Below are 23532 nucleotides of genomic sequence, written 5' to 3' on the forward strand. Positions count from 1 at the left end.
GCACGTGACTTCGACTGGGATGAACTGAATCACTTTATCGTCAATTGTTGGACATATAACTAATACTTTGGCAATACCATGGTAATACACCAAAAAATATACTAGAGGAAGCGCAACACCACCCCCCTCCCTTCATGAAAATTCTGTTATTCAACTACTTCACACCAAATCACCAATCACCCTATAGGCGAACGTCCTTTGAAAGCACTTGTAAATCCTGCCCATACTCCATGGGCATTACTTCGCTGGCCTCTCCTCTATTGTCTCCCACAGGAAGCCCCTGGTACATGCTTATCAACAACACTGAGAAAGTGTGCTGGGGATGGCACTGGACCCAGAGGACTGGCAGGATATTATTATTATTATATAGGATTTATATAGCGCCAACAGTTTACGCAGCGCTTTACAATGTTAGGGGAGACAGTACAGTTACAATACAATTCAATACAGGAGGAATCAGAATATGACCATTTATAAATACTGCAAACATGTTTTAAACCTTGGAAATGAATACAAAATACTGTACCGTTGGTACTATACATGCATTGTTCCAAATTACCCTCTGTTATGATTCTGTGACTGTGCCTAAAACAGAATGATGACGCATATTTGGAGGCCTGGGAAATTTGCTCAGTAGCCCATATGAATGGGGAGGAGTACTCACCTCAAAATAAGAGGGGGGTGATCATCTAACATTAAGTCTATCAAAAACACAAAACAAAAAAGGAACACGATAGACACACCCTAATGATTAAACTCCACAATGATTTATTGAAAAATTCTGTAAAACCAGCTCAAAGTCAAAAATGTCCTCACTGACCCCCACCCCCCAACAGCACCAGATCCTCCCCCATCCCAGTACCAGACCCCAATCTTACCTATACCACCGACCAGATACCCTCCCAATACAATACCCTAACTTGTCGGAAACACACTCCAAATGGGAGCTGGTGGATCCTCCCAGAATGGAATCCCCCCTCCCTGCGATAGAAACCTGTGACTATGAGAGTCAAGGCTCTACTTCGTACATTACTTCACTCTAACCTCAAGAAAAACCCATATGAAGCTCTTCTTCATAAACTGATCAACTCCCCTGTCCGCTCAGAATGCCAACTAGGTTATGACCATCTAACTAGCAAATGCAAGGACATTGAAACATCCTGTCGTTAGCTTTAAGGCAGTAAAAAATTGTATGGATGACATCATGATCAATGAAAAGCTAACAGATATTTTGTCAAATTTTCATGACAAATTTCTCCGATCCTAGTGTCCATGAATCAACCATGACAACCTGTCCAGATTTGACCATCTTCTTCTAACCATCTATCTTCTTAACCATCAAGACCCCCTGGGACCTTCCCTTCTAGTCTTTCTTCCCTTCTTCTCTTCTTTCTCCACTTTTCATTTCTGTATTTCCCTGTTCTTTTCCCTTCTTGATTTGATGGTAAGGTATCTACCGATATAGGCAGTCCCTAATCGACCTGGCCTCTCTTTTTTTAGGAGAGGTTTCATTTGAATACTGATGTCTTATTTGAACTTGTGTGTTTTTCTTATACTAGTCCGCATGATACTGCCTTTTGTTTGTTATTTTGTTTTTGATCTTTCTTGTATATCTTTAACTGAACCTAATTTGGTTGTATATTTGATGCTTTCTACAGCCGATGTCCACATTTTGTATTCTGTATTTTATGTAGTCTCTGTTGGCTACTGTGATTACAGCCAATAAACCTTTTGATAGAGAAAACTCTGTTATTTGTGAATGTAATTCCTTGATTTGGAATACCATGAAGGAAGATACCCAAAGATAAGCAATGATGGCCAATCTAATTTGGGGAGTTCAATGACAATCAGCGGGCAGCACCAGCCACAATTCCTGTTGACAGATCTCTGAAGCTGGTGTTAGAACGACCACTCTTGATTTCTTTGAGATAAGACAGGCCTATAAGGTCTGGATTCACCTCCATAGCATTAAAATGGACACTCATTTTAGTGGTTGAATCATATTTATACAGCAGCTAATGCTAGAAAAAGACAGTGTACAAAATATCTTAACATCATTGTAGATATCTTTCTTGCAAAATTTATATCTCAGTGGCAAATATTAATGAAATTTGTATTTCCAAATACATGAAATGCATATATATTATAATTTTTTGATTACATAAAAAAAAAGAAAAAGAGAGATTCAAAATGATGCAAATTTGCCTACTACTCACTAGAGATTTCCAGCATGCTGGTTTAACTTTCAGGGTCAGGCTCTGAAGCTCCACTTCCCAGATATTGAGGATGATTTGCTTAAGGAGCTGAGAAACTACACCTAATAAAGATAAAGATTCAGTTTAATTATCCAATCATGTGCAGATACACATTTGATTTTACATGATTGGAAAATTAAACTAAATCTTTACACAATATATTTAGTAAAGATTCTCAACCTCTTTAGTAAATCAGCCTCAAAATGTGACTGTCACAAACAATACTTGTATTGTCCATCCTAAATACTTAATTAAAGATAGCCCATCATGTTCTTCTGAGTGTAACCTGTACAGTAAAGACTTGACTGCTACTGCCCTGTTCTGCCCAGGAGGGTAGTTTAAATTCTGCACAGAGTTAGTATCATTAACCAACCTGAGTGCACATTGGATCTGTGGCAGTGAAGTTGATAGTATTCTGCTTCACAGATAGAAACATTACATTTCTAGAGCCAGTATGCAGATGAGAATCCTTTTTATTTTCTAAATAGGTTCCTTTAAGCTAGTGCATTGTTACCTTTTCCTTCGATTTCCCTTCTAAATGTTTTTTTTCCTTTGTCTGAATTTCTCACTTCCTGTTTCTCCTCAGTAAACTTCACACCATCATCCGAGCTGGTTAGTCAGCCAGAACAGCTTACTGAACAGCTTACTGAGGAGGAACAGGAAGTAAGAAATTCAGACAAAGAAAACAAGGAAAAAAAAAGAAGGGAAGTCAAAGGAAAAGGTAATGCACTAGCTTAAAGGAACCTATTTAGAAAATAAAAAACAAACCTTTACAACCCCTTTAAACTGGGCCACTTTTGCCAGATGTGCACACAATTGTTTTTTTACAAAGTCCTGGTGACAGGACGACCTTTGATGAAGTTCACCGCGCTCTAGGTTTTATAACATGATAAGTAGAACATGATAGATAAGACATAAGATGATCTGTTTTTGGGGTTCATCTCTTTAAACACAATTTTTCCAGAGGATTCAAACCCCTTTTACGGTAACACAGAGTGGTATGTACGTATGACCAAGTATGCTATATTTTGCTCACTTTATTTCTGAAAATCAGAGTTTCCTCATTGTCCCTGGCTTCAATACCTTGGCAGTCGCTGACCTTAAATAAGCATGAACGTTAGAAAGCCATAACTCTTCATACTTGTTGCTGGTCAGGGCTCAGAAGGTGCTGAAGTCAGTAATGGAGGCACCATACTTACTCATTAAAGACAAGGAGCTTTCAGGTACTACAAAAATGTTTATGAAAAATGTGTTGCCCAACAATCTCTGACCTCTCACCTGTATATACTTCTTAAGTAAAACATTTCTTACAAGACCTGCACCTCCAGCAGAAGATTAAAAGGTTTAAGTCCACTTACTTGCTAACTCTAGAATAAATGATTGCTTCAGCTGCTGAAAACTTTTCTTCACTCAGTTGCCAGATGATGTCAAATGTCTCCTATAAAATATGTGAAAAATATAAAAATGTATTTTAAATAAGTAATGTAACGTAAACCTTTATTAAATTTAATAGCGCAATCTATGTGACAATATATATCAGAAACACTAAGGTGTCTGTTCCTACCTTCAAAGCACTGCTCAGTCCTGAGATCTACCAGTCCAGGATAGAGCCAGGCAAGCTCCCCCTCCACCTTGAGACAATGCCTAGATCTGGCAATCAGTCTGTCAGGCACACAGCATTGCATTGTGGGAAACTGTGGGATGTGTACCCTATACCAAGAGGAATTATTTTTTGGGGGCTACTAGAGAGACACACAGTAGAGGATATCTTGCTTTACTGTTAGCTTTACTTTTACAACTTAATATAGGTTTCCTTTAAAGTACACCTGACAGGAATCATTTATAGAAGCTGACATTACTGATTTCAGTGTGAAAAAGCTAGTTCCCCAGCTGTGGCTAGTTTTTAATACTTATCAGCACACAAGTGCTATAAATATCAAAATCATAGTAATGATGGGACCAGCCTTGACTTTAAATCATGGATGTTTCCCCCTTTCCCTCATTGCAGCAAATCAAGTATCATCAGTAATCTGAAAGACACCGTCATGCGTACAACTACTGTATGTTATATAGTGTGAAGCACCTGTGTAGTTTTTGGGCATTACTCTGCATGTAGTCCAAAGTACCAGCTTTGGGATCCTAGCTAAACTTTTTTGTTAGATTCCTGAGATTTTAGCTGGCACATTCCAACAGCTCATTCCCCACAGTTACAACCTTTTGTACCACCTGCCCCACCCTATTAGATTATATGCTCTTCTGAGCAGGGCCCTCTTAATCCTTTTGTATTTTATTGTATTATAACTGTATTGTCTCCCTTTTATATTGTAAAGCGCTGTGTAAACCGTTGGTGCTATATAAATCCTGAATAATAATAATAATAATTGTTAATTCTCCTAAATGCCCCAAAAGACGGTTTCATTGTATCTTTTTGGGGTAGCATTTGGGTAAATTGTGGCTGAAGTTGAAGGCCCCATTTTAAGTATGATTGTAGACTTACTGGAAATCTTTCATTTTTTAAAACATTTCCAAATTTAATAACTGAACTTACTTTGCCAGATTTAAACACAGGATGTCGAATAGTACAGTTCAGTGTGGAGTTATATGAATTAGGAATTCTTTGTTCATAGCATTTAATACTAGGATTGTTAGCCTGGAAAAGAAAAAGAAAACAAATAAGTATGCAATTTTTAAGAATTTAATCTGATATTAAGCATCCCTCAGAAGTAATGTAATTTGGTCTATCAATAATACCTTTATAGTCCTCTTATTACCACTAAAGCTGCACTGTTGTCTTCAAACATCCACTGTCAGTGTTTATTAAAAAAAACTGCAGAATTTAAACCTAACAAGAATGAGAGCTTTATCACTATTTTATTACTTAAGGTGGACCTTGCAACAAAATGCAAAATTTGCTTATGCCTTCAGCCCCTCTTTTAAAAATCACCCAATGTTAGTAGTTCCAAAATTTACCCTTGAAGAAAAAAGTTACAATTATAACTACTCTTGTCTTCTTTCTCTTAGATGAGGATGATGTTATATTCTTTTGGCAAGATCCTGGGGAATACAGAGCAACTGAAAACGTATAAGAAGATACTCTTTCAATGGACTGGAGAGACGTCTCACCAGATTTTGCTTGCTCTGCATTCCTACTACTAACATTCAATGATTTGTAAAAAAGGAGAAGTCCCGGGTATTTTATGTGGACATTACAAGGTCTACATATACCATATAAAGAAATTATTCACATAATTTCGCCATTCTTGGGTGGTTGATGCAGCAAGCTCATGCACGTGGTGGCAGGCAGTCACTGCTGGCTGAAAACTCAAAATGAAAGCATTTATCAGCCAGGTTACAATAATGATACTGACAATCAGGGTTTTCATACTCAGGGACATATTTTTGGTTCACATGCCACATGCCAAGAGACTTCAAGTAAAGAGTGTGTTGAAGATATCTGACAATACACTACTAAATAATTAGCAGTCATCACACATACGTTATATTGTCAAAAGTATTGGGACAACTGCAAGTACACACACATGAACTTTAATGGCATCCCAGTCTTAGTCTGTAGGGTTCAATATTGAGTTGGCCCACCCTTTGCAGCTATAACAGCTTCAACTGTTCTGGGAAGGCTGTCCACAAGGTTTAGGAGTGTGTCTATGGGAATGTTTGACCATTCTTCCAAAAGCACATTGCTGAGGTCAGGTCAAATTCATCCCAAATGATTACATTCAAATCCCATTCTATCGGTTTGAGGTCAGGACTCTGTGCATGCCAGGCAAGTTCCTTCACCCCAAACTCACTCATCCATTTCTTTATGGACCTTGCTTTGTGCACTGGTGCACATTCATGTTGGAACAGGAAGGGGCCATTCCCAAATTGTTCCCACAAAGTTGGGAGCATGAAATTGTCTAAAATGTCTTAGTATACTTATGTCTAAAGAATTACCTTCACTTGAACTAAGGGACCAAGCCCATCCCCTGAAAAACACCCCGCACCGTAATCCCCCTACACCAAATGATTTTGACCAATGCACAAAGCAAGACTGGCTCCACAATGCATGGTAATGTACAAGCCACAGTCCTTTAATTCCTTTAGTAATTCATGCCCACAGGGTACTAAACAAAATTAATTTGAAAACGTTATATAGGCAATTAACATAGCATAGCAATTTTAAGAAAAAAATATGTTTTCATTGTATTTACCGGTTTAATTGTTTTAAATTGCAGATTCTTGGGATATATTAAAGTTACGTTTGTCATGTATGAATCATCTCCAGTATTTTCAAGTCCAAGTGTCATTGTTAGGTCTTTGGTGTATCCAACAATGAGTTCCTGCCTGTGATGAATAGACAAAAAAAACCACAGAATTTTATTGATCTATGCATTAACATGCATTTTAACTCTCTAATAGGTTAATTCCCCCAAAATTGATAGTTCAGTGCTGGATACAGCTTCTCTGAAGTTAGTGAGGACTCAGGAGACATCTCTTCACCTGAGCTCCCATCTCCACCCACCTGTTGCAGCTGTAAAAAGGGGCTTCCTCAACCATTTTACTTATCTTAGAATATAATGAGGGCCCTAAGACCACTGGTGTAAAGGATAGGGGTGTATCTATCTATAAACAAAACATTTGTTTTGAGTGGACCTACCCTTTCATTTCAGAAATATCTTCTCTTACCTAGACATCACTGTGGTCAAACGTAATTCTGGAATGCATACTTTCTTGTTATTGCAGTCCTTTTCATATGGTAGCTACACAAGGAAAACAAATTGCCATGTTAAATATGGAAATTTTACAATGTTGTAGATGGGTACTTTCATTGCTTTTCGTTAAGGGCCATTTCACACTTGTGACAACTCATCTGCATCAGAAACGCTTCACTGAGCAAAGAAATACCCCGCTGCTTCCTAGCCTCGCTAATCCACCCAGTGAGGAGTTGTTACCATAGCAGCAGGTGAGTATAATCTCTGCAACTTTTAGTAATCCTGTCACCAATCAGTTGCCAGTTTCAGGTTTGCCCAATCACTTTCTGCGACTCTGGAACTGGGCCCCCCCAGCAATGCTTCCTGGCCACCACTGTCTCACCTGTGGACCCAGCAACCACATGGTAGGAGTTGCCATGTGGAGGGGATCATTGATCTCCCCTAGCTGCAAAGAACCTGGTAGCCTGGTTGTCACTTTCCCTGGCAACCTAGGGAGCGTGATCTGCACTCCATTTAGCTTCAATGGAGGGCAGGTGAGACATGAGGGGTTCAAAAAGGGTCTTAAAGAGCATGTTTCAAAAAGATTTTAGATCAAATAGGGCAGTGGTGAAGCTAGAGAGTTGAGGGGAATGGAGAAAGCGAGGGAAGTGAGGGGTGCAGAGCGAAAGAGGGAGTGAGTGAGAAATGGGGGGTGAGAGAGAGATTGAGGTGAGAAGGGGTGAGAGAGAGGAGGTGAGAGGGAGGTACAGGGGGTGAGAGACAAAGGGGGAGTGAGAGAGAAGGGAGCTGAGAGGGGGGTGATAGAGAGGAAGGTGAGGAAAGGTGAGAGAGAGGCAGATGGGGGGGGGGGTAAGAGGAGCAGAGAAAGAGAGGGAGTGAGAGAAAGGAGGCAGATGAGGGGAGGAGAGAGAGAGTGAGGGGTGAGCGAAAGGGAGGGAGATGAGGGGAGCAGAGAGAGAGGGGGTGAGAGAAAGGGAGTGAGGTGAGGGGAGCAGAGAGAGAGAGTGAGAGGGTGAGAGAAAGGGAGGGAGGTGAGGGGAGCAGAGAGAGGGAGTGAGAGAGAATGAGGGAGGAGAGAGGGAGGTGAGAAAGGGGGCGGTGAGAGAGAGGGGTGAGAAGGAAAGGAGTGCAAGAAGCTGGTTGAGCATGATCTGCACTCCATTTAGCATCAATGGAGGGCAGGTGAGACATAAGGGGTTCAAAAAGGGTCTTAAAGAGCATGTTTCAAAAAGATTTTATATCATATAGGGCAGTGGTGAAGCTAGAGAGGTGAGGGGAACAGAGAAAGCGAGGGAAGTGAGGGGTGCAGAGTTAAAGAGGGAGTGAGCGAGAAATGGGGGTGAGAGAGAGATTGAGGTGAGAAGGGGTGAGAGAGAGGAGGTGAGAAAGAGAGGGAGGTACAGGGGGTGAGAGACAAAGGGGGAGTGAGAGAGAGAGAGAAGGGAGCTGAGAGGGGGTGAGAGAGAGGAAGGTGAGGAAAGGTGAGAGAGAGAGAGGCAGATGAAAGGGGGGAGGTAAGGGGAGCCCAGAGAGAGAGGGTGTGAGATAAAGGAGGGAGATGAGGGGAGCAGAGAGAAAGTGAGAGGGTGAGAGAAAGGGAGGGACACGAGGGGAGCAGAGAGAGAGAGAGTGAGAGGGTAAGAGAAAGGGAGGGAGATGAGGGGAGAAGAGAGAGTTACTTTGTTTGGTTGGTATTCTAAGCAATGTAAATTTTGTAAGTGTTAGTTGATTTCTGCTGTGGGCATGTGCAGTAGCCAGTTGAGCATTTTGTCAGGCAAATTCTTCTGTGCACCGATGTCAGCCACTGAAGGCATGTATGATGCGTTGCGCATGCGCAGTGAGCGTGGTTTGGCGATACAGCTGATTCCATGTCACAAGAAGTGACACGGGTTGCACATTCTGCCAGGTTACTCATTTTGTCAGAACACCAGCCTCGGGTAGGATGAAGTTGCCTCCCTCACTATCACTGGCAGTCCCCTGCTCGCCCTGCCTTCTCTTCTGCTCCAATCCTGGGCTCCCCGACCCTCCCGCCAAGCAGTGGCTGAAGTCCACCATTGACTACAGGTTGTGATCAGACCCAAAAACAGATTCAGGGGCTGCATCAATACAAATCCCCTGCCTGTCAATAAGGCAGAAGAATGCAGAAGCTCGTAGTGTGTTCCTGCCCCTTTGTCCTGGCCCTGGCTGGGAGGAAGGAATCCTCAGCTCTCTCCTCCTGTGTTGTATGCTAGCTTGTAGTTCCTTCTCCTGCAGATAGAGAAGCGCTGTCCTCTTGGGGAATAGGAGGGGGAGAGAGAATACAGTCCTCACTGCCTCTCGGTCTCTCCTCCTTGCTCCCAGCACTGGGCTGAGATGAGAAGTGATATCGCTGTCACTTCTCCTGTCAGCAGTGCCCCTCTCAATGTGGTGCCTGGGGCAGATGCCCCGCCCCCCTAGTTTTGGTCCTGATATAGGGGGCTTTTTTGTCCCTACTTTTATGTGATATAAATAAAGGTTTTGTGAAAAAAAAGTGTCAAAAAATAAAATTACACACAAACACTTAAAGCAAATCTTCAGACCTAAAATGATTTTCAAACATGTGTGCAAAACAAAGCGAAAACGCCTCTGCCCTGCGAAGCACGCCATGCAGGGCCGTCTTTACCACAGGGCAAACAGGGCATCTGCCCAGGGCACCGCCATTGTTGTGGGGCCCAAAGAAGCTGCCCCTGGAGCTTATGCTGCCCACCGGCTTTTCTTCAGCCAGAGCTCCTCTACCTCCAAGATCCGATGATGGCTGCTGAGCTGCCCGCTATTGTCACTTGTAAATACAGGAGTGCTGCTTATGTTTTACAAGTGACAGCGCTCTCCTCCTGGCGGCTATTCACATTCCTCCCTGCTCTGCAAAACATATCCTTGATCTCTATGAGAGCAGAGAGAACAGAGGAGGGAGGAGTGGGGGATGTACACAGGCAGAAGCTGCTCCAAGCCACGGACATTCAGTAAGTTACAGCTGCTCTTCTGCAGACCCACTCTGACATTATTTAGCTGGTGAGGACTCAGAATGTGCTCAGTATTGAAAGGGAATGCCAGAGGAATGCTGTGAATTGAAAAGGGTGAGCTCCAAACTGTAATCTGGGGGGAGGAGTGCTCTGTACTTGTGGGGGGGGGGGTGATTTGGATGTACTCAACACACCCCTAAATCCTGCACTCCGTACACAGATCACCCCTCAATCCTGCACTCTGTACACAGATCACCCCTAAATCCTGCACTCCGTACACAGATCCCCCCTAAATCCTGCACTCCGTACCAAGCTCACCCCTCAATCCTGCACTCCATACACAGATCACCCCTAAATACTGCGCTCCGTACAAAGATTACCCCTAAATCCTGCACTCCATACACAGATCCCCCCTAAATCCTGCACTCTGTACAAAGATAACCTCTAAATCCTGCACTCTGTACACTGCTCACCCCTAATTCCTGCACTCCATACACTGCTCACCCCTAAACCCTACACTCCGTACACAGCTCACCCCTCAAACCTGCATTCTGTACACAGCTCACCCTTCAAACCTGCACTCTGCACAGCTCACCCCTCAATCCTGCACTCTGTAAACAGCTCACTCCTAAATCCTGCACTCTGTCCATAACACACCCTTTAACCCTGCACGCTGTATGTAGCTCCCCCCTCCACACTACTCTACTGCAGGTGGCATAACTAGTCATTTATTAATTGTATTACCTTCATAGCTGTGTGTGCTTTGCTCTGCTCATTGCTAATAGCAAGTTCTAGGAATTTTCTGTCTATTGGTGGTTCCCCTCACATCTCCAGTCCATGGTGTGCAGGCAGTGAAGAGATGATGTGCTGTAACCTTCAGCAACCAGTGAGCTGTATTGATGTGCTGTGACCTCTAGCAACCCATAATTAAGTGGTAATGTTGCACAGTAACCTCTAGCAACCAACCAGTGAGCGGTACATATGTAACCTCTTGCAACCAATCAGTGAGTGGTAAACATGTAACCTCTATCAACCAATGAGTGAGCGGTAAGAATGTAACCTCTAGCAACGAATGAGTGAGCAGTAAACCTGTAACCTCTAGCAACCAATCAGTGAGTGGTGAGGATGTGCAGTAGCCTCTAGCGACCAATTGGTTAGCAGAAATTATGTGCTGTAACCTCTAGCAACTAATTGATGAGTCGTAATGTTTGCTGTAACCTCTAGCATCCAGTCAATGAGCAGTAATGATATGCTGTAACCTCTGGCAACCAATCTCAATTGCTTCCTGACCTAATTTTGAGTCGGGGGGGCCCAAAGGCAATGTTTACCCAGGGTCTAATCAATATTAAAGACGACCCTGAGGTCATGATAATAAGTTTGGAATAGCAAGGCCTTGCAGTGTGAACCACACTCCTCTCTGTATTATTTATTCATATAGAAGCTAAGATTTTAGTTAAATAACTTGTAAATGTTAGTGACAGTGGAAGTATACCTCCACAGAGACATAATTTGTGTCATAGAAGTCCAGTACAGGTGATGGGAGATCTCGGTTTTGCTCAGTGACTGCCATGGTATAGAGGACCTTGATCACAATGTTGCTGAAACAGTCATAAATACAAGGCTGTAAAAAAGAGAAATAAAAAGGCATGATATGTAATAGAAGCACAGACTTTTAAAGAGAGATGTATTATACTTCTCAGTTGCACCTATGACTCTTTTTTAACCTTACACTTGGTATGAAAGTAACATTTGCTGTCCTGAAAATGCTATTTGCCTAAAAGCTGTGTCTGGCTTTATTAGTTTTGAGTCACAGGCCTGGCATGCAACAACAAGTCAGAATTTTCTAATGTTTGGGTCTGTGACTCATAATATTCTGGGTGTACCTAGAACACTGAGCTAAACTGGTGTCACACAATATTTCACTGACTTCATAAACTATGGTTACCATTTCATTACTTACCATTAGGTATATGTAAATCACTACATTTTACAAACAAAATGATAATCATACACACACTTCTTAATCCTTAACCAACTAGTTGTACACTGGACATGCTACACAAAGCCCAAAGAAAACTTCATCAAAATACTTTGGATTTGTGTGGAATGCCTAGCACCTCCTCTTTCTCCAGCCAAGTGTACCGGCAACTTCCGGCTGTTATATTGACAGGCATGACTTTATTTACACAGGAGCATATCTTTCTATGTCTGTGTAAACAGACATTCAAAACAGCATCTGCCGTGCCAAGAATAGTTACAATGAAGCATTGTTATTTTTCACTATAACTTATCTGGTCCATTCATGGAAGATCAAAACCTGCATATGATCTCAGGTTAAGGGAACCTTGCACATAACAAAAAAGTGTGCTCCCATTTAAAGCATTAATAAAACTTCTGATAACCTTAATCAGCCCTAATTTACTCCTTCCCGCCTTTTCTCCTTTTTTTTTCAACCATTAATAAATTACACTTTTATTTTTTTTATTTTTTTTCATTTTATAAATTTTTTACTTTTTTAACCACTTGCCTACCAGGCACAAACACCCCCTTTCAGCCCAGGCCATTTTCCAGCTTTTATCGCTGTAGCACTTTCAATCACAATTGCGTGGTCATGCTACACTGTATCCAAACAAATTTTTTACAATTTTCTTCACATAAACAGAGCTTTCTTTTGGTGGTATTTAATCACTGCTGGGTTCTTTATTTTTTACAAAAAAAATAAAATAAAAAATACTCCAAATTTTGGAAAAAAATGTTTTTTTATTTTTTTATTCTGTCAGTAAATTTTGTAACTAAGTAATTTTCCGCCTTCACTGATGTACGCTGATGAGGCGGCACCAATGGGCACTGATAGGCTGAACTGCTGGGCATTGATGAAGTAGCACTTATGGGCACTGATTAGGCGGCACTTATGGGCACTGATGAGGTGGCACTGATGAGGAGGCACTAATATGCCGCACTTATGGTCAATGATAGGTGGCACTGATATGTGGCACTGATGAGCACTGATAGGTGGCACTGCTGGGCACTGCTAGGTGGCACTGGTGGGCACTGGTGCACACTGATAGGCGGCAGTGGTGGGCACTGGTGGGCATGGATAGGCTGCATGGATAGGCGGTACAGCTGGGCACTGATGGGCATTGATGGGTGCCACTGATGGGTGACACTGATGGACATTGATGGACAGCAGTCATGGGCATTGATGGGCAGCACTGATAAGCGGCACTGATTGCCAGGGCAGGACTTGGGGTGGTGGGGGCCCCTGGGTTTGAGTCACTTTCGGGCCCTACCTTCTATACATTACCGTATTTATCGGCGTATAACTTGCACCCCAAGTTTAGGAGGGAACTTTAAGGAAAAAGAACTTACATTTAAATGCCCATCAATGCAGCCTGGCAGTGTCATTTGCAGCTTTGTCAGTGTAGCCTTGTCATTTACAGCCTTGCCCCAGTGCCATTTGCAGCCTTGTCATTGCAGTCTTGAAGTTTAAAAATGGTGCCGCCGAGATACAGAGTCCTGTGTATCTCGGCGGCTCTCGGGTCATCTCGGCGGCTCTCGGGTCCTCTCGGCGGCTCTCGGGTCCTCTCGCAGTCCCGAGCCGAGCCGAGAGTAGTGTACTCGGCTCACAGTCACGCCCATTCCCTGTGTTATGTCCATCATAGGTCGGGACTGGGCGTGACTGTGAGCGGAGCTGAGCCAAGTACACTTGTCTATGTATCTCGGCGGGGCCCCCTATTGGGCGGGGCCCATGGGCTTGAGCCCAGTCAAGCCCAATGGTAAGTCCTGCCCTGCTGATTGCCAGCACTGACTGGCATGGCTAATGGGCACTGATTTGTTGCACTTGTGGGCAGTGTAGGCACTGATTGCTGCCACTGGTGGGCACTGATTACTGGCATTGGTGGGCACTGTTTGCTGACATTTGTGGACATTGTATTGTTACACTTTATTTCTATATTGTAATCAAGGCACTGATGATCAGGGCACTGATGATCAGTGCCCTGATTACTTCCCTAGCTGTCCCCCTGTGAGGAGTTGCCGCTGATCAGCTCTCCTCTCCTCACACTCTGTCAGTGTGAGACAAGGAGAGCTGATTACCGGCATCTCTGTGTTTACATGTGACCGGCTGGTTAAAGAGCCGCGGACGAGGCTCGTTTGCACAGATCGGAGTCGCGCCATCTCCTAGTAGCACAACGTCATTTGACTGTGGGCGGACGGCAAGCGGTTAATTTAAAACTTTTTTATATGTATTTTAAAAATGCACAAAATTGGAAAAAAATAAAACTTTTTTCATTTGCAAATAACTTTTTTATTCTGTATAATAGAAATAAGATTGTAGTGTCTTTATACACATGGAAATTATAGAATAAGATGTTCCTTTTTTAATAACAGGAACACTTTGTTTTAAAAGAACACTGGTCAAACTTTAGGAAAAAAGCACATTTTGTTACATCTTATTTCTACAAAATAAAATGTATATTTTTTAAGACAACAATGCTAAGAGAAAACCTTGTTTGTACTGAAAAATATATGTATTACCTTGTTTTCTTGAGTAAGGGCAAAGTTATCAGTGAATCAATAAAGTCCTAGCTGAATTGTAAAAATTGCTCTGGTCCATAAGGGGTATATAGGTGTGAGAGCTGAACTGGTCAAAATGTTTGTAAATCTTAATGACAATCTTATTTGCTCACTTTGGGTGCCTTACATACCAGTGTTGAAAGTGTTTTACACAAATTACCTGTTGGTCTTGCTATAAGATAGAGTGAACTAATAACTTCATATGCTACACTCTTATAAGGTTACATTGTTCACATGTATCTACGAGGACTATAGAACCCCTCCACTGTTTTGTATGGAAAAGAGAAGAGGGGGGTGTTCTGTAGTCCTAGGGCAGTGGTCTCCAAATTGCAGCTCATGGGCCATTGCGGCCCTTTGTTTACCTTTTTCCGACTGTTGAAACAGTATTCTTAGCAGTGATGTGAAGCAAGGTTCCTCCCACTGACACCAATGATGTGGCACTATTCCTCCCACTGACATCAATGATTTGGCACTATTCCTCACACTGACACCAATGATGTGGCATTATTGCTCCCACTGACACCAATGATGTGGGATTAATCAATCCCCTGACACCAGCAATGAGGCAGTATTCCTCCCACTGACACCAACAGTGGGGCATAATTCCTCCCAATGACACCAACAATGGGGCACTATTCCCCTTACTATTGCCAATGACTACTGACCACAAGCTCTTTGTACACAAATGTTTTACTCCCACTGACCACCGATCCTGAGATATTGTTCACTCCCATTGATGCCAGGACATTTTGTTAACCACACTGGCCACAGTCTGGCCCCCCATGAAGTCTAAAGGACAGTAAACTGGCCCTATGTTTAAAAAAGTTTGGAGGGTGACAGCGCTCCAAAGATATAGTACAGTGAGTAAACGTTAGCACCCTAGGACAGGAAATGCGTTACTGGCAGCATCACCAAGTAGAAATAAATTAAAAATAGCTGTAAAAAAAAAATATTATCATACAATTATCACATCTAAGCTGCAATATATCAACATTAGCTTTTACTGAAGATAGATAGACGGATAGATAGATAAACAGATAGATAAAAAAAATAGTCAAGCAGATAGAAAGCAAAATGAAAGTGCAGACTTACCAATACTGTCAACATAATGGGGTCTGTACATCTGCCACTTAAAAGGTAGAGTTTTCCTTTGCTAGAAGTTTCAGTATTGAAGGCAATTCTTCTATCCTTCATGAATACATCAAGGTCCAGTTCATAATAAAGATAGGTTTTTTTTAATTCTATAAATTGAACCAAGGGAGTATACATTTAGTCATGTTGTATCTGACCATACAAATCTCTTTGTGCTTCATTATTCTCTAAGGGGGACATTTTGTTATCCTGGATTTTCTATAATTTTTTTAAACCCTAGAGGAAAAACTAGCTCCCAATTCAGTAAAATCCAACATTTGCTGTCACTTAAAACATCTCACATAATTTTGCCAACAATATGATGTTTGTTTCCATTGAGGAGTCAAATGCCCCGGGTTCAGTTTGGGTGTTAAAGTTTGGATGGAGAAATCAAACCCCATTAAAATCAATGTAAGATGAACCTTAAAAGACAGTAATGGCCATTGAAGACTGATAGACAAGGGATTGTCAAATAAATGGCATAGAGGACTGGGAACTGCTCTGGAGAACAAAGCAACAAACAAACAAAAAAGCAACAAAAATGTAATTATACATACAAATATAGTTGTATGTATATGCTTATACATACATATGCCTAGTTATACCTATTTGTTTTACAGCTTGTTTTCTTTATTTGAGGTTCCTTTGGCCATCTGTGGGAGGTCTGCTGCTCCCGACCACACTACCATAGATACAATTTAAATCTTTTGTGTAGCCATTACAGGTGTGTATCAAGGATGAGATACTATATATTCATATATTTTTTAATATACATTTCCATTATGGCCAATTCTGGCTGATATAGTGGATATCAGTACGATTTTGTATTATTCTTATAGAAACTTAAATATTTATCTCTCCTTGACAGCTTGTTCACTTACTATTTTTTGTATCTTGTCCTGGTTCCCACACTCACCCGGGAATCTGCTCTTTGGGGCTTATAGACACCCTTCGATTTGTTAGATCTGGCTATGGTAAGCTTCAATTGATTATCTTTTATGGGGTTGCATTTGTGAGTGTAAAGTGACATATAATCTAATTTAATAACTATAGCATTGTAGGGATTGTTGAATGTGCTCCCCTCTGTGGCAGAAATGAGGAGTTTTCACATATGTTCCTATCCCTACAAGCATTTCTATATGTATCTCTCTTTATGAGTTTGATTATTTATATGTCTATTCCTTATAGAGGCAACTACATATAATTTCTCAGGAAACACACTCCTTAAGAAGCGGTCAACCCACGAAACATGTTGAGTTTGAACCTTTTTGATTGTCATTCTTTTCCCCAAACTATGGATGATTGAATGCACACTTCATCATTCAGTTTTTGCACAGAGATATATTTATATGTATTGTGTATATTTTCTCTTGAGGATTTTTTAAAATCGGTTTGTGAATTTTTCTAAATAAATGTATATATTTTTATACAAAAGTTTATGTAAGTCTTTACCGTACCATGAAAGTCCACAGTTGCCTTAAAATGTATATATTTTTATACAAAAGTTTATGTAAGTCCTTACCGTACCATGAAAGTCCATAGACCTTCTGCCATTTGCTTTCTTTCTTAGTAGTAGTTCCCTCTACAGGTCTCCTCCCCACCCTACTTTGACCGGACAGGCAAAGAAAAGGACGTTTTCTCCCTATGTTAGAATCCCTACTGATGTTTGATTTCAATATATTTGATCAGATATTTGCATACCACGATCATATCTCTTCTTAAGTATTTCTTCTCCAGGGAGAATAAGTTTAAAGCTTGCAGTTGTTTCTCATAACAGTCCTCTTATAAGCTTTATTACCCTTCTCTGGACTCTGTCATCCAACATGAATTAGCAGAGTGTATGCCTCTCAGAGGAATGGAAAAGGTCTTCTCTGATTCTAAGTGCACCACCTTCATTATGGCATTGGGACGGGGCAGAGACATAATTGATTGCAGGGAGATCTTATAATGAGAGACTATGAGAAATATAATAATCTGGAGTGTGTTTAACTTGGGTGTAATTGGCCTTAAAATCCATCTAGATCTAACAGCACTCACAGAGCACCAGTACCACATACACTATATTGTCAAAAGTATTTGGGACGCCTGCCTTTACACGCACATGGACTTTAATGGCATACCAGTCTTAGTCCTTGGGTTCAATATTGAGTTGGTCCACCCTTTGGAGCTATAACAGCTTCAACTCTTCTGGGGAGGCTGTCCACAAGGTTTAGGAATGTGTCTATGGGAATGTTTGACCATTCTTCCAGAAGCGCATTTGTGAGGTCAGGCACTAATTCATCCCAAAGGTGTTCTATAGGGTGGAGGTCAGGACTCTTTGCAGGCCAATCAAGTTCCTCCACCCCAAACACGCTCATCCATGTCTTTATGGACCTTGCTTTGTGCACTGGTTCAAATCATTTGGTGGAGGGGGGATTATGGTGTGGGGATGTTTTTCAGGGGTTGGACTTGGCCCCTTAGTTCCAGTCAAGGGACCTCTTAAAGCATCAGCATACCAAGACATTTTGGACAATTTTCATGCTCCGAAATTTGTGGGAACAGTTTGGGGATGGCCCCTTCCTGTTCCAACATAACTGCGCACCAGTGAACAGAGAAAGGTCAATAAAGACATGGATACATGGATGAGCAAGTTTGGCATGGAGGAACTTGACTGGCCTTTGCAGACTCCTGACCTCAACCTGATAGAACACTTTTGGAATGAATTCAAGTGGAGACTACGAGCCAGGCCTTCTAATCCACATCAGTGCCTGACCTCACAAATGCGCTTCTGGGAAAATAGTCAAACACTCCCAAAGACACAATCTTAAATCTTGTGGACGGCCTTCCCAGAGAAGTTGAAGCTGTTATAGCTGCAAAGAATGGGCCAAATCAATACTGAATCCTATGGACTAAGACTGGGATGCCATTAAAGTTCATGTGCATGTAAAGGCAGGTGGTGTCCCAATACTTTTGACAATATAGTGTATGTCAGTATATGTCAACTGATTGATTGCAGTACAAACATTTATCTGGAGTGGATTTTGAAGATGAAAACTAACAGCAGAGGATTATAGTGAAATATTTTCTAGGAGGAAGAATACAAAACCTCCCATCACCCCCCTTCTGAATACTTTAGCAACTTATTTAATAAAAAGTCAGAACAGAACAATACCTTCTTTCTTGAAAGGTGTAATGTCAAAGCACAAGGAGGCATTCACAGTTGTACTGTTATAGATAAGAGGAATTTTTTCAGGCTGAAATTGCATTTGAACCCTTGCTTTTACTACTGGTCGAGATCTGTACCGGGAAAAAACATGCTTTTCTAAAATGAAAATGAACATTTCTTATATTCTATGCCTAGATATTTTACAAAGTAAATCACATGTAGAACTGTACAGTCATGATATTGCTTGACCAAACGAAATGCAAGGGGACGCTTGTAGCAACCACAATGGGTGGCACCGTGTAGAACCACTGTCAAATAGAAGAAAGTCACCAGCACTCCGAAGATGCATTCCGAAAGTTTATGACAAACACACAAGGGTCTATTTCTAAAATAATTGCAGAGCCATTCATCCAGTGAATCTACAGGTGCACTTGTTCTGTGCGAATTGGGTAAAACCGATCGTTCTTTAGACTGTTTTCTCTACAGTTTGAATAATTTTTATTCATGAAAAAAGAATGCATTGGGCATATACAGCATTATGGCCAATAGATAGCGCTGATGATCATAGGAAATAAATACTTATCTTTAGCTCCATCTATTGGCCATAATGCAGTATTTTCTTAAAGCACTCTTTTTTTTGGTGAATGAAAAACATTCATCCAAATGAATGTGCATGCAGATTTACTGGATGCATGCAAAATTTGGAGCTCTACAGATTATCACTAGTTCACTAAGATTATACAGAAATATATTACTAGACAGCATGCATTTTTTTTCAGCAGTCAAAATATTGTGACTTTTACTAATGCATAACACATTGCAATAAAATGTGTTCTAAAACAGGGTTCATATTTCGGAAATGTTATTGAAGAAGCCTACATGTTTTAGATTTGCAACAGAACAACAATTAAAAAAAAATAGTTTTCAAACATAAAATATTAGCTACTAGTGCTGGAATGTCTTAAAGGGAAGTTCTACCCAAAAATGGAACTTCCACTTTCCGGATTCCTCCCCACCTCCGGTGTCACATTTGGCACCTTTCAGGGAGGAGGGGGGAGCAGATACCTGTCTAATAAAGGAATTTGCTCCCACTGCCGGTGAAAGATCGCTGCAGAATCCGATGAGATCTACACCATGCTTGGCCCCTCTTCCGTCCCCCCGCTGTCTTCTGGGAGACACACAGGTCCAAGAAGACAGCAGGGACCACTCAGAACCTGCAGCGTGACTCACGCATGCGCAGTAGGGAACTAGGCTGTGAAGCCGCAAGGCTTCACTTCCTTATTCCCTTACTGAAGATGCCGGAGCCTGCACCCGGGAGCCGAGGGATGGGTCGGCTTTGGGTGAGGACATCGCAGGTGCCCTGGAAAGGCAAGTGTCCTTATTTTAAAAGTTAGCAGCTGCAGTGGAACTCCGCTTTAAGATTATTCAGTATTTACTAAAAAATGGTTATTCATCCTAGCTTCAATAATAACATTTTTAACAATTTTTTGCTTACCGAAGTACCATAACATTTCTTAAGGATCCAACGGCAATGTCTGCATATCCATCATCTGTAAGATCTAGACCGCCATCTACTGACTGGCCAAAGAATTGCAGCTTTTGCCTACAGTCAGTAGCTCTTATTTTCTAAAACAGAGTAAAGAATATGTATGTCATTATGTATCTTCTGCTTTATCACAATGATATAAGCAACCTTACAGGTACAGTAAATATGCCATAGGTGCTGAGTAGTGCTAAGCAAATTGGCTAAAATTTGTTCTGACATAAATTTTGAGAATCCAGACCTGCAATCCATTTGCAGCGGGTCGCTGGGTTTAGGTGAATTGGTAAAGGGGTATTTTGGACCCTTTACCGGTGCATTTCAATATTCATGAAGGCTGCGGCCTGTACTGTGGATGAACATCCTCTCTGATTGACATTATGTAGGCAAATGGGGGTGGGGGGATTCAGACAGAGTTTGCACATGTGATATTTGTGTTTTTCTTAAATATTGCATGCAATAATAAAAGATGATAAAAGAGAGAATTAAAAAGAATAAAAGAGTAAAGTAAATTTGCTGAAAGAAAATATATGTATATAACAATGTATCAGGAATGTAAAATATTTGTAGCATTACACTAGAGGAAGATCATTCTGTGTTTTCATGGTTTTACAACATTTCTGTGTGTCTTCACAGAACAATCTCCCTCTGGTACAATGTTAGCCTGTGGGAAAAAATTGTGATAAAACAACATAAAAATAACACTACATTTAAGTGCTAAATATGGTAAGACATTAAATATTTAAAACATTTTTTAAATAGTGCATTTTTGGGGGTGAATTGACTGCTTCTGAGATAAGCACCACATCATTTTTTTTTATGCAAAACTCACATGGCATGTTTCTTTTAGGCAGCCCATAGATGGTACCGATTTTTTTTGTTCAACTGAAAAAACTGACTTGATTCCCACTACACACTCCACACTCCCCCCCCCCCCACTGAGTTATTTTATTCTGACAGCTGGGAGCCTTCCCTATTATAAAAGATATATGGATCAGTGCTGCCGGCTATAGCCGATGTTGCTGATCAAGAGGGAAAAATCTGACAGGTTGGATGTACATAAGTTGATCGGTACATGGACTTCTGTACAACCTCCCTCCCTCCCCATACATGCATTGAAATTCATCCAGTCCCTGCTCAACCAGACGGATTTCGAACCATGTGTGGCCGGATTTAGTGAATTGACACCTAGGTCTTATATTGATGATATAGTATATGGGAGCACTACATCCTTATGATGTAAATATATTCATTTCTGATTTTCTAAGTCCATAAGAACTTTGTAAAGTACAAATAAAGACATCTTTGTCTTGATAATATTACACTCCCAAGCCGTGTTGTTTAGTTTCAAGTCGAATATTCTCATCACACACATTCCTGGAGATGGCTTGATACAAGTGGGTGCTTTAGCTTTAAGAAGGGGTCCTGTGTGGCCCAAAATGTTGCAATTTACTGCTAGGGCTAGTGCAAGGATTTTTGACACCCTAGGCGAAACCTCATTTTGCCGCACCCCCCTCTTGGCTCCACCCCTGACTCCACCCCATTTGCCCTGCCCATGTATACCCCACCTTTTTAATGACGTGCCCATCAAGTGCAGCCTCACCAGTGCCCATTAATGCAGCCTACCAGCGCCCATCAAATGCAGCCTCACCAGCGCCCATCAAATGCAACCTCACCAGTGCCCATCTATGCAGCCTACCAGCGCCCATCAGTGGACCCTCAGCAGTGTCCACCAATGCAGCCTACCAGCGTCCATCAATGCAGCATACCAGCACCCATCAATGCAGCCTACCAGTGCCCATCAATTAATGTTTGCTTGCTTCCATTCATTCGGGAGTCGGGACACAGATATCAAAACTGGAGAGTGCAAAATATGGTGCAGCTGTGCTTGGTAGCCAATCAGCTTCTAACTTCAGCTTGTTCAATTAAGCTTTAACAATAAAACCTGGAAGCTGATTGGTATCTATGCAGACCTGCACTAGATTTTGCACTCTCCAGTTTTAGTAAATCGACCCTATGTGTGCGAATGGAGCGGCGACTGCCTGCTGATGCTGAGACTTAGCTGCTTGCTGCAGAGAGAAGAGAGTAGGAACACCAGTGGCCGGGCGCCCTAGGCAGCTGCCTAGTTTGCCTAGTGGTAACACTGGCCCTGTTTACTGCTGTGATGTGATCACTTTAATAAACTATTGGATGCTATTTTGAAGATTCATGGTGTGCTGGTGATACATGCTTTGACTTGCCGACATTCATTTTCTGAGGTACTTACTAACAGTGAAGATTTGCAGCTAGCATACTCCATATTTAAGACAAAAATGAAGAAGAATTTGGATTTGTAGGGTACTGCATCTTGTATTATATAAGCCTAATTGCCTTCTTGAGACATATAATATGACTGCACAGACCTGGGAAGGAGTGGCATGAATGCTATGTGCATTGCTGTTGTAGATATAAACACTTCCAAATGATTCTGGTTCTTCAAAATAGCCTTCTAGAGGTGCTCCTATGGCAAAGTCCTGGTATCCATCTTGGTTGACATCGCCAATCTTAGCTATGGAGTAGCCAAATCTTGCATATGAATACCGATTTTGATCTAATTTTAATTCCAAAGAAAATTTACCCTGTTGAAAGATAAGGTGCTTAATGTATTAAGATGTAGAAATCAATGTAATACAGTGGAGGTGTGCATTACCATCACTGCAATAGATTTTAACAAGAATTTTATTGTGCACCTCCAAATTGTGCAATTTTATTGTGCAACTTTGAAAAGCTCAATACAAAGGTGAAATACTTATACAGTAACTGTTTAACATGCCAGAAGATTTGCAAGTCCAACACATATGAATGTGATTGACCAGTGTGGGCTCAGCCATAGGACTCATACCTTAAAGGAGATGTCCAGCTGGAGCTTGTTTGGCTGGGCTTCTCCTATGGATCACAGAAATGCAATTAATTTTGCACTCCTGTGACCCATTGAAGTCCACTTTCTGCTGACCTCACCAAGATCAGTCGAGGCAGCGCATCATCACGACTCTGGAAATCTGGATCCGCCAGATGCCTGGACTGATGTCCGTCCCAGCCTCTCAGCGAGCCGCTGAGAGACTGCAATGGCTGCTCCCCACCCCTCCACAGCTCAGTGCTCATGTGAGCATAAAGGAGCAGAGCAGGAGAGCTGCTGATTGACAGGCAGCAGCTCTCCACT

General features: G+C 41.6%; 1 protein-coding gene across 1 annotated transcript in view; it reads right to left on the reverse strand.

Moving 5' to 3' along the window:
* Positions 1-23532, reverse strand: part of ITGAE (integrin subunit alpha E) — a 162415-nt gene that overhangs the window by 26779 nt on the left and 112104 nt on the right. Inside the window, exons 17-25 of the mRNA XM_077480274.1 lie at positions 22736-22951; positions 20289-20419; positions 18800-18924; positions 15610-15758; positions 11435-11563; positions 6939-7012; positions 6464-6596; positions 4804-4905; positions 3614-3693 (exon numbers count right to left, since the gene is read on the reverse strand). Coding sequence (XP_077336400.1) covers positions 3614-3693; positions 4804-4905; positions 6464-6596; positions 6939-7012; positions 11435-11563; positions 15610-15758; positions 18800-18924; positions 20289-20419; positions 22736-22951 — 1139 coding nt within the window. The remainder of the gene's footprint in view (positions 1-3613; positions 3694-4803; positions 4906-6463; positions 6597-6938; positions 7013-11434; positions 11564-15609; positions 15759-18799; positions 18925-20288; positions 20420-22735; positions 22952-23532) is intronic.

This window comes from Lithobates pipiens, unplaced genomic scaffold (genome assembly GCF_037356315.1).
Source record: "Lithobates pipiens isolate NorthernLeopardFrog02 unplaced genomic scaffold, aLitPip1_a1.2 Scaffold_16, whole genome shotgun sequence".
Lineage (NCBI taxonomy): Eukaryota > Metazoa > Chordata > Amphibia > Anura > Ranidae > Lithobates > Lithobates pipiens.